The sequence below is a fragment of the Limulus polyphemus genome, unplaced genomic scaffold (assembly GCF_000517525.1).
Source record: "Limulus polyphemus unplaced genomic scaffold, Limulus_polyphemus-2.1.2 Scaffold3488, whole genome shotgun sequence".
NCBI classification, from domain to species: Eukaryota; Metazoa; Arthropoda; class Merostomata; order Xiphosura; family Limulidae; genus Limulus; species Limulus polyphemus.
The window spans coordinates 71893-84331 of record NW_013669098.1 but is presented as its reverse complement, the minus strand read 5'-3'; the positions used below and the strand labels follow the sequence as shown (position 1 = coordinate 84331).

Here is a 12439-nt window from a genome sequence, read left to right as displayed (position 1 = left end):
TAAGAAAGGACTTGTGTCGCTAAAGTTTCGTCGGAACGAATTTACGGAAAATTAAGTAACGACTGGAGGTGTAACAATACGAATTTATACATTGGTTTTCAAGATCAGTTTGTCATTGTGATATACAATAGCCACTCTCCTGAGATGTTTCTGTTCAAAGAACTGTGTATTTCATCCAGTTTTAATTCCATTTCAATATTCACTAGTATGCAAGTGATCAAACCTGTATACTGACTAGAACCAGATCTGTAATTACCATACGATCTCAACTCAACCGTCCGTTTAAGTTACCTTTACTTGTATCAAAGAACTTGTGCTGTCCGTTATCGCTTATTGCACGTGAACTATTTACTCAAGATCTACAAAGCCATATGTTGAACATGTAATCATGGAAGGGAAAGGTAGCCCCAGTAACCACCATCCTCAGCCCTAATATCGCACCACCAAACATTGTGATAGTTTTATTTTCATGTATTAATTAATGTTCCACTCTACCAGCAGAATATAGTCTCTCTTTTGTAAATATATATATATTCCCTGAAGTTATGTTTGGTTTTAACAAGTTAACAACTATGAAATAAACGTTATTGCCTTCTTAAAAAATAATTAATCCGTCTTTAACAAATTAAATGACAACGTCCAACTGAAGCGCAAAACAGAATCAACGTTGCTGCTGAACTCAGGCAGCTCATAAAGAATAAAGGGTATAACTATAAGAATACTGTACCTTATGTATTACGTAATCGTATTGTCATGGTTACCTAGCTTATTTACAAAAGGCACATACACCTCGGCCGAACATTTCCTTTTGTTGTCTGTTGCAATATAAATAAAATGATTAAATGACAACATTAGTCTAAAACCTTCAATTACGCGATTTTTACATACCGAAATATTGTAAGATAATATATTATTAAAGAAGTCATCGCATCGTGAGGCAAACGTAAAAGACTTTCATTTGACTATTTTTTTTTTTTTACCGTTCACTGCCGTTCAAATAGTGTATCATATTGATTAGTTTTATATTTTAGCGTATTACGATACTAAGACTTTTCAGTGTCTCAGCGGTAAACTCGAGAGCTTATACGCTAAAAATCAGGGTTTGATACCCGTGATGTGCACAGCGCAGATAAGTTTGTTTGTTTTGAATTTCGCGTAAAACTACACGAGGGTTATCTGCATTAGTCGTCCCTAATTTAGCAGTGTAAGACTAGAGGGAATGCAGCTACTCATCACCACCCGCCGCCAACACTTAGGCTACTCTTTCGCCAACGAATAGTGTGATTGACCATCACATTATAACGCCTTAAAGGCTGAAAGGACGAGCATATTTGATGAGACGGGGATTCGAACCCGCGACCGTCAGATTGTGACTCGAGCACCCTAACCACCTGACCGCGCCGCGCAGAAGGTCATTATGTAACTTTGCATTAAAATATAAACAGCACTAAGCGTAAAGAGCTGATCAAGAAATTTGGGTGAAACCACTAATTTTCAACAGAATACATAGGGAAACCCTGCAGTAATTACTGGATTTGTTACAGTGTTAATGGTATCTTTGTTTACCTCCTTTATCTGTCGTGCATTTTATTAATAGACGTACAGCCAAAAGTCGTGGGTCCACGAGGAGTTTGATGTATAACACTAGCAGAAAAATGTATAAAAAATGAATTTATCAATTATTTGCTTCGTTGTTCAATTTTTATCATACGGGATAATTAAGATATAGAATAATGTCGACAACAGTCTACGTATATATAAGAATCTTGATTGGTTCATATGTAGTCTTCTACTTGTGCCATCTGGTGTTTTCAACTAAAAAAAAAGAACAAATGTAGGCAGTCTCCTCAAGCTTTAAAGTAGCATCATAAATATCATATTAAAGTTACGTTGTAGTTTTCAAGCAAGATTAGCCAAAACTCTAAAAAAAGAAGAATATTAGAGTAGGGAATGCCTATTAAAATTACTGTTGCTCTTATAAAAAATATCGAAACGATGGGTGTCTGAGCTTTGTATAGATAAATCTTTCTGCTTAAATACTAAATCTCTTTAAGATAAATAATTTATTTGGATTTCTCTGTTTATATATAATATATACAGTAGTTGAATGTTGATTTAAATACTAAAACTTTCTGTTAAAACTAGATGCCATTTAGTCAAAATGGCATCTAGAACTTCTTCCAAAAGAATATTAATTAAAGCATATAAATGTAGGTTCCACTGTATTAATATGTAAAAACCGTAACTTGTAATAAAATAATACTGAATCTGTAAATAAACTCAAAATGAAACTTTAAACAATAGTGTAGCATGGGATGAAGCTTATGAATTTTTCACATTAATATGTGACATTTTTTATATCTGCTTATTAGTGTATTATGTTTCTATTTATAGAACAACTACATCAGAACTTCTAAATACACAGTCTTGACCTTTCTCCCAAGAAATTTTTTTGAGCAGTTTCAGCGATTAGCAAATTTTTACTTCTTGTGTTTATTGGTGTTGCAGGTAAGCCTTCTAACATCAGGTTTAATTATAGTATGTTTATACTGAGAGTTAAAAAAAAGCATCATTCATTTAGAAAAAGATATAACCTGGATTAGAATTATTGAGGAAATTGTACATATTCATATTTGAGTATGTTTTGTTGACTTTTTTGGATTTCTGTAATTTATAATTTTAGTGCTATTTTGACTAAATGGCATCTAGAACTTCTTCCAAAAGAATATTAATTAAAGCATATAAATGTAGGTTCCACTGTATTAATATCAGTAGGAAAAGTAAATGTTTTTAATGTTTGTATAATATTTGTGAGGAAACATTTTAGTTTAAGAAACTGACATATTGGCTTCTATTATTTTATAAATCTGGTAGACAGTAATGTTGATGGACATTGGAGGGGGACAAGTGCCTCCAAAACTTCTCTCCTAGTGAGCAGTCTTTTGTTAGTATGTTGGGGTTACCTGCTCTATCACACACTTGTCTGAGTGCTGTTTCTTAATGTATTACTGTTAGTAAGTAATATATTAACCACTCTGTTCAAAATGTATGCTTCTAGTCCTGTCTATCCTAACAAGACAGACAACTGATTGCAGGCCAATAGCCTATAAGTATGAGACTGTCATTCTTAAGGTGGGTGCACATTGGCCAATATTATATAAAGATATCCTTTCATCAGTGAGAAGCCTCCCTAGCACAGGAGCTTATTTCATTCCAGCCCTGCTTATAACATGCAACTAGGCATCTCCATCTCACAAAAGCTTATAGACCATTATAAAAGATTAAGATTTTAATTTTGTTTGTCTTCTCTTTCCTTTTTTTTTTTCTTTCTGACATTTTTGCCTTTTATTCTCTTCTTTTGAGACATTTGCCAGCATACCTATGTTTATCATAAACTATCCCAATAAACTTGATGGTAATTCACTACCCTTGTTCAGGCATAGGCCTAGTTTGAGTTTAAAGTGAGCCTAATGAACAGTAAACCTTGTTAACTGTTGTTGGACAATTACACTCTTTCATAGGGGCTTGTAGTCTGCTATAAAAAAATCGCAGTAAATTTTTTCTTCCCTTCTTTCTTTTTTTTCTGTTTCTTTTTAAAGTGAAGATGAGGAGATTATATTTTTAAAATAAAGAAGTGGAGATAAAGACTGCTACTCACTGCACAACATTCTTACAATAGAGTCCAACTGGCCATTCTTGCTGACAAAATGCTCAGAATAGGCATCTGTGTACCATGTGTAAGTTGGATCATAAATGCACTAACTGCCTCAAGATGCATCACAGAGTATGGAAAATAACAGTCACCGCCAATACCAGTTTGCCTCAAGGAGCACCACTTTTGCCAGTCCTTTTCGACATCTACATGATGGATCTAGCTTATCTTAACAGGCTAACTGGATGCCATTGCTGATGACATTTTGATCTACAGCAGTAGAGTTGGTGATTAGTGGTATTTGCTAATGAGTAAATTAATGGCTCCATTAATCAGATACATTTGATTGATTGATTTACTAAGCTTCATTTCTATCATCTTTACAGAAAATGTAGTTAAAATACATTTTCATTGAGCTTACAAAATATCTAGCACAAATGATGGTTTACCTAAAGAATTTATGAACATCAAAGAATTCTTATGTAAAAATTATTTTCCAAGTTGTTTCGATAATAGAATACTTTGTTGCTATTTAAATAAATAAAGTGTAGTTACATCTGCTATTTATGATGTACCCAGAAATTGTTTGGCTATTAGTTTACCCTTTATATATATATATATATGGGTAAGTATTCTTTGATTATTAAGAATCAGCTGAAAAGTATAGGGTATGCAAATACACCTAAGGTGCATATTAAAACCTAATTGTCATCTTAATTCTTTATTTAAACTTAAGGGCTGTATTTCATCTTTACAATATTCTTTTGTTGTTTATAAATTCACTTGTCCTTGCTGTCAGCAGGGTTACAGTGGTTATACCAAAAGAAAATTATCAACACATGTAAAAGAACATGCTCACCTAAGATCACCAGTTAATTCCTATATACTTATGCATGCCCTAGGAGAATGTGATATTCCTGTCCATTAAAATTTTTTTAAGGTTCTAGCTAGGGCCAATAATGAATAGGTCTTCCAAAGAAAGGAGAGTTTGCTGATATATGAAGTGAGGCCCAAAATCAATGTTCTAGTACTCTGATGTCAAAGTTATAACAGTATAGTGGTTGTTGTCTTAACACCTATGTTAGTACTGGAATAATCTGAAACACTGATCTTGTTTAGTAAGTTTAATCACATGCCCGAATAATTTATTAGTGTACATGACACTAATTAATGTAATTGCTGCTCATAGGTAATTGGTTATATCAATTAATCAATTAAATCATCCAGGTCTGTGCAACAGCAGAGGATTTAGCAAAGCTGAAATTCAAAGCAAGATGCCATAATCCCTTAACAGGATGAGTAATTTGTTTAATGACATAAGAGTTGCCATGAAAATCCTGCCAATGCCTCAGCCATGTTATATACACACAAAAACAGACATGCTGATGAAGGCAAATCATCATCATCCTTTGCAGGCACTGCCATCCCCCTGGAAGAAACACTGAAGTACCTGGGAGAAACCTTTAACAGACAACTTTGTCAGCCACATTAATACCATGATAAACAGAGCTATAAAAGACATCAATGCACTGAAAGTTGCAGCAAGAAATATAGCTGAAGAACACCACCTGCTTAATCTTGATTATGCAGTACTGATTGTCACTATGAGTGCTATGCAGTTAGAGAATATTGAAGAGATGCAAAACATCTGTTGAAGACTGGTACATTGCAGCTCCACAACAGCCTGCAGACACCAACCAAGCCAGAGATTGTCTAAAAGGAGTCTCAGGAGACATTCATGGGTGGGCAGGTACTATACAGTCACCACCAGGTGTCATAAGCTCCTATGGAGGAATAAACATTGGCATCCTAGGATCTGTGTAAATCAGACTAGACAAGAAATGTAGAAATTGGGCAGAAGGTTGAGCAGAAAAAGCTAGTCCGCACCCATTTAAACACCACGACGGATAATCACCTGTCATCATAGCCACAGATGGTTTGTAAACCACAGACAGTGGGAGAGCTGGTTGTACATTCTTCTCGTGGAGCAACAGCATTCTGTATAATGCTTGCAGAGCATTTTAGCTTCCCACAAGCAGCACAAAGATGAACCTGGAAGTCATAAAGCGAGTTTTCCTTTGGATTGCTGAAAGCAGTTAACTGCAAATAGAAAGTGCCATCAACATAATATTTGCAGCTGACTGGCAGGCAGTAATATGTAAAATTCAGAATGGTTGGTATCCCATATGGATGATAAGCTTGCAAGAGGAGCTTTTGTTTCAAATTCAGCAGAACTCTACTGGCATGATAATCATCTCATCTGCACTAGTAAGGCAAAAACGGTAACCATGGAAGGTCTTCATTGGCACTTAGAGGGAATAAGACTAGGACTATTAGAAAACAAAGTACCCTATTGTGTAGCTAAGCAAATGGATGGTATACAACCAGAAGATTAAGTAGTAACATAGGAAAGGATTTTTTTTTTTTACCTCCACATGAGGATTGTTGGTACAACACCTGAGATTGTCACCTGGTGCTCAACTCGCATATCCTTGCTAAGGTTGGCACTGTTTTTGATGATACAGGGAGTTTTTTATTCAATATTAAGTGTTTCTCATACATACAGAAATACCACATGAACTGAACTAAATTTCTTTAGTAATTGCTTTTACATGTTCCATTTTCTTTATTGTGAAACTGTTTTAACACTTAGTCAATGCTAAACATAAAGTTTAAAGATAGATATATTTTTCTGGAGAACACAGCCCAAAAATCACCATGTATGTGGTCATTTTATTTCATTTGGTGTTTTAGTCTGTACACTTTCTAATCAATGAATTAACTGTTATTTAAAATCTGTATTCTATTAGCACATACTATTTTTGTTGTTCCTTACTTAGGATCTCCATTTCTTTGTAAAACACTTTCCTTGCTCATTTTTGGCTATTTTATTTCCTGAATTTTCTTCACTAGTCATCACATCTGCAAGCATTAAATATCTGCAAAGCTTTTGTATTATGCATTAGTGTTTTTCCATAGTCTCAGTTGTAGTATAATAATTCTTTTTTTCTCTGAAAAAACTTATCTATAATGAAGTTTTTTGGAAAGATGTATTTCATGTGTACTTCACAATAAATTGTTTTTTTCATGAATAAAATGCTTTGTCTCAAAATAATATTATACATAATTGGCAGTCATGGTATTATAAAAAGCAATAAGAATCCTAAAGCATGAGAAAAGCTATGGGGAAGGTTTAATGATTGGGTAAAACATTATTGAACTAATATTTTTGAGACATTGTAGGCAGAAAAGAAGTTGTTGATTCAATGTATAGTGGTGTTTCAGAAAAACAAAATCTGAATAAAAACAACAGCTACATTTTGAACTAAAAATACATTCAATGAGGTTCATAGAACTGACTGAAAATCTTTTTAGTTTGAAAATGACAGTTGTAAAAAGACTGAGAATTTGCACAAAAATTATAGAATATTAGATTTATAAACACATTTAGAAAAAGATGCCAAAAAATATAGAGAAGCCACTGAAACATCATCTTTATACTAATCATGATATGTGGAAAAAAGTGAGTGAAATATCAACTTTAAAGTGATAATGAAATCTGGAACAAAACAAAAATAAGGTACATAGAAGCAACTAGAGAAGTCGTATTTAGATTGATTATGAAATTTGTATTGAGACCCAAGAAAGAACCCAGGGCCAGCCAAAAATATTACTTTCAGATGGTATATAGAAGTAACTGAAACAGCATAACTGAGTTTTTATCAACTGAATATTGGCCATTCCAACAGTTCCAACTCTATTAATATGTTTTGGATTTTTCAATAATAAGATTAGATCATATTTTAAAGAAATGTAAATTGCTTTATCAGTAAAACTTGAAAAATTTCTTTAAAAATTCACAAATGTGGTGAAATTTTCAGCAAATATGGCTTTTACAAGTGCTATTATATCACCAAAGGTTGGGGAAATAAAAAGTCAAAGCAAGAGTCAAGCTGCTATCTCTTCATTTTGTGTATAAACTTTTGTTGTATTTGTAACTTTAAAGTATGCCCCTAGACTATTGCCTATAAATGTTATGTGTACAACAGGTTTTTGACAATCTCCGGAAAATTAAAGCCCATGAATGTTTAAGTGCTGAGCAATTTCTTGTTTTACAGCTGGTATATCTTTGAGAACAAGATTCAAATAAACCATGTTTTTTGTAGCTGATACCACAGATATCTTCCCTGACACCCGTTACTACCGCAGTGCCTTTAGTTGTTGTGTTGTCCCTTACAGCACTGAAGGATGCCATTGATGACATTGTAAGTCTGTTTTTCAGTTGAAAAATATTTGTTCAGTATATTGTTTTTTGTACTAGAATGTCTTTGGTATCACAATGAATAATACTTTAAATAAAAAATAATTAAAATTTTTAATAATGATTCATGTATAATAGACAAAAAATTTTTCTAGTTTGCCTATATTTGCCTGAGTTTTTTATTTCCATGTTTTGACCTTAAATAAAAAGCCTTAAGATAAATTGCTGATTTTAGGATTGAATTAATGACTGAATTATATGATGCAAAGGATATGGCATAAATAATATAATAAATTTCCTACATAAAAGGATACTGAAGGATTCGTAAACATTAGCAGATCTTTAAAATGCTATAAGATCACAATTGATGTATTTTACTTAAACTTTAAGTTCACCTAAAACATAAATTTTATAGCATTTTTGAAGGTTGATGTGATTACAGGAGTATATTTTCAGTATATGCGCAGAGTTTAAGTTGTTTGCTGTCTTTTGTTTACTTTGTTTCATAGGTTTCAGATTGATATTTATCTGTTGAAATGTATAGTGTGTCTGATTGTTTGGCCTCTATTAAGTAGTAGCTTACTTTTTGAATATACAATGTTATGTGACAGATTCTATACTTTTTTACTTGCATAGTATGTGTAATTTTTTCAGTTAGTTATATAAAAGGATAAAAAAAACACTTTTTATTATCCTAGCAACGGCATCGTAGTGACAATCAAGTAAATAATCGAGATTCTAGAGTGCTACGCAGTGGTAAGCTTGTGGATGAACGATGGCACAAAGTACAAGTTGGAGACATAATAAGAATGGAAAATGACCAATTTGTTGCTGTACGTGAAAGTTTTTGATTTTTTGTTTTAATTGTTAGAAGTATTAAATAATTTTCTTTTTCTTTTTAACACTATTAATTCTAATAATCAAAAACATGAGGTGAATAGAAGTCATTTTAAAGGTTGTTTCTATAAACCCATAATATGAAAAACTTAGCTGTTTATATCTGTTTTTCATATTACATTTTCATAAAGTTTATGAGTAAAATACATTTTAGGTTTACAACTGTAATTTAAATTTCCTTTATCTGTCTGATAGATAAGAGTAAAAACATTATAATTAACATGTTTTCTTCTAAAAGCCTTCTATTTTTATTATATTCATTAACAACAGTGTAGTATTGAATTTACCTAAAGTTCTACATTAATTAAAAGTTGCACAAAAATAGAAAGATGCTATTACTAAAAAAACAAAAGAGGGAAATTGTGAGGTGGATACAATTTACAGCAATGTTTAAATACAAGTCTGAAGAGGTTATAATTTCATTGTATAGGTCACTGGATAGGTTACATGTAGAGTATTATGTTCAGTTTTGGGCTCATTTCCTCAGGAACAACACTGAATTGTTGAATAAGGTTCAGAGGAGGGCTACAAGAATGATACCTGGGATGGAAGGGTTGTCATATGCTGACGGGTTAAGACTTCTGAGATTATTTTCCCTTGAAAAAAAGAAGAATTAAAGATGATTTGATTGAGGTGTTTAAGATTGTTAAGGGAATTGGTAGTGTCATTGTATCATACTTATTTGTAATTAATGGAGAGAATGGTAGGACTAAGGCACAAATATAAATTTTGACAGGCTAGGAGTCATCTTCAGTTAAGACAATTTTGTTTTTCTAATTTAGTTGGCTTTTGCAATGGGTTGCCTTCAGATGTGGTGGAAGCAGTAAATTTAAAGGAGTTTGAGAGAAAGCTTGATAAATAATTGAATGCTAAGAGCTGGCTTTGAGCATGTATTTTTGTATAGTTTAGTGGAGGAATAACATTGAATGGATTAACAGATCCCTTGGTGTCCTTAAATGGTATATTACAAATCTTGCTAAAATATAATATAATTAATCATATTTTTTTTGTGAGACTGTTTATTATGTTACAAAATTAGAAATAAGTAAAGGCAGTGATAAATATTTTAATGCTAAGGCTTTGAGTTTTTATTTTTTTAAAGTTTAGTTGAAGGGACAGCTTTGAATGGATTAACAGGTTCTTTATTGTCCTTAAATGTTATGTTATAAACCCTACTAAAACATAAGATGAGTGAACATATTTTTTCTGTGAGATTATGTTTATTATATTACAAAATTAGAAATAAGTAAAGTCAACGATCAGTGGGATTGAGTTATTGGTTTTTGTAACTATTCATATATTAATTAATATTATTATCTATACTGAATGGCCACTTGTTTGGACTGTCACTTGATATTGGATTGGGTTATCTATTACGATATTATTACGATGTTCATCACATACATGTTAGTTCCAGTGATTTTGTTGACTAAGAATGATGACTGAAGTCATTGACATACTTTTTAAACCAATATCAGACAATGCAAGTGAGGAGATTATTGCATTATCGTTTTAGAAGAGCCTTTGACAATCAGTGAGGAAATGCAGAATTTTGAGGTGGACGTAATCTGAAGTGACGTTTAGATTCAAAAGACCCATTTCCTTCTCATGAGAATGTTCTTCATACAATCAGTTCATCATTAGTTCTTGGTCTCTTGGAACAACATAAGGAGGATCATGTGATTTTCTCCATATTTTTACAGAAAGTGGTGAAATGCAACTCATCAGACCACTTCACAATTTTCTAATTATTTAATGGCACAGTAAATATTACTGAAGCCAAGCTTTCCTATTTTTATTTGAGATAATTGTTTTTTTTGGACTGCCATATGACTGTTTATAATGTTTTTTGTATGGCATAGCCAAACCCTGACAAAGATTGAAAGAACTGGTCATTTGTTGTACTTTAGAAGTATATCTGATAAAAGTTTTCATATATTTGTCACCATTGGTTGATGGCTACAATTTTTGTTATGGTAAACATATCACTTGTTGAAAGATTCTGATGAAATGGTTCCTGATAAAAATACTTCTACTGAATAGGCCTTCATTGTCATGTCCTTCATTATATTGTAGACTATCCATAATGCTTCTTTACTTTCAACCAGAAGTTCTTATTAATAATTACTAATGTAGTCTTTTTCTGGTTTTGCTGCAATTTCTTGACCTGCTCTAGGATCAAGAAGACTAGCTTGCTGGCTCACCAGTTCTTCTCCATAGTTAAATCAAGAAAATAATAATTAATGAAAATTAATGGCATCAAAAGAAAGAAGTAATTTTGTGTTGAATAATTTTAACCATAATTCTGATATGTTGTGATATACATATAATTGATGAAAAAAATTATATTTCATCAAACTAATTTAGTTAATCCTGTAACAGTTGTCTTTCAAACAATTTGCAAGTATATCTGTTGTATCCCAGCTGCCGAAGAACCTTGGTATTTGGCAAAAAGCCTCATTGGCACTGAATATAGCAGGGGGTTGATATATTATTTTACACTGTTCTTTACTTTCCCTCAGAAGTTCTTATTGATATTATTAAATCTTTGTTAATAACACATTATAATATTTAGTATGGTAACAATGACATTTTGTTTTCTGTCAGCTTTTATAAGTTGATGAATCATAATCTATTGTATTTATTCACAAATATCAAATACAGTTATAAAAACAATGAAAAGGGCAAGAACACCATTGCTGTACATCATTTTATTTTAAATATGAAATCACTAAAAGAGGAAGATTTTATCTGGTTTTAATGAACTATAACAGTGTATTATTCTTACTGAAATATAAGCTAATTATTAAAACAATTAGATTATCTTGGTTATGACAACAGTGGACATTTTTTATAAAAAAAAACAGTTTGGTTAATCATTCACAGTACTGTACATTATTCTTCATCATTCATTTGTTCTGTAGATTGGCAAACTGTACATCCCTATTCAAGTCAAATAGTCTTGATAGTGTTTTATGTCATTTGTCTCTTCACCTTCTAAAACTTAATCTGTGAACATATAATAGCTCTTGTTGGGTAATAAAGTTTTTCCATAATCGAGTTAATGTATCATGGGATGTTTCCACTTGCTAAAACTTTTTTTTTTGTTTCTTTATTATAATTTAAACAGATAAAAGCTAACAATGATCACATACTTAAAAAAAATAAAACATTATTTGTCAGATGTTTACATTAAGTGTCACATTCCTTTTCAAATATGGCTATACTACCAACTAAAACTATAGTAAACAAGTAATATTATTATGCTTTGTCAAAAAAAGTACAATTACTGGTATATCCATCACTTTTTTGAAAAGTTACAACACACAAAGAAATGTATATGTACAAGATTATTAATAGTTGATAATTTAAAAAAAGGAATAGAGATCGTCTAAAAAATACAGATACAAGTTAAATCAAAATGCAAAGATTGTATTTTTAAGCATATAACTACTGACTCTAAAAAAAAGTAAACAAGCAAAGCTGGAAATAGTGTCTACATTATTTTCTAAGAACAAATACCTATTTTGACTCCAAGTCTTCAGTACTTATCAATTTTAGTGGAGTCAAAATATGGATTTCTAGCTTCAGAAAATAATGTAGACACTATTTCCAGCTTTGCTTGTTTA

General features: G+C 31.8%; 1 protein-coding gene across 1 annotated transcript in view; it reads left to right on the top strand.

Annotated features, from left to right (window-relative positions):
- The window catches only part of LOC106469441 (phospholipid-transporting ATPase ID-like), a 98434-nt gene that overhangs the window by 18788 nt on the left and 67207 nt on the right, over positions 1 to 12439 (top strand). The window contains exons 4-6 of the mRNA XM_013929935.2: positions 2395 to 2508; positions 7819 to 7917; positions 8612 to 8746. Coding sequence (XP_013785389.1) covers positions 2395 to 2508; positions 7819 to 7917; positions 8612 to 8746 — 348 coding nt within the window. The remainder of the gene's footprint in view (positions 1 to 2394; positions 2509 to 7818; positions 7918 to 8611; positions 8747 to 12439) is intronic.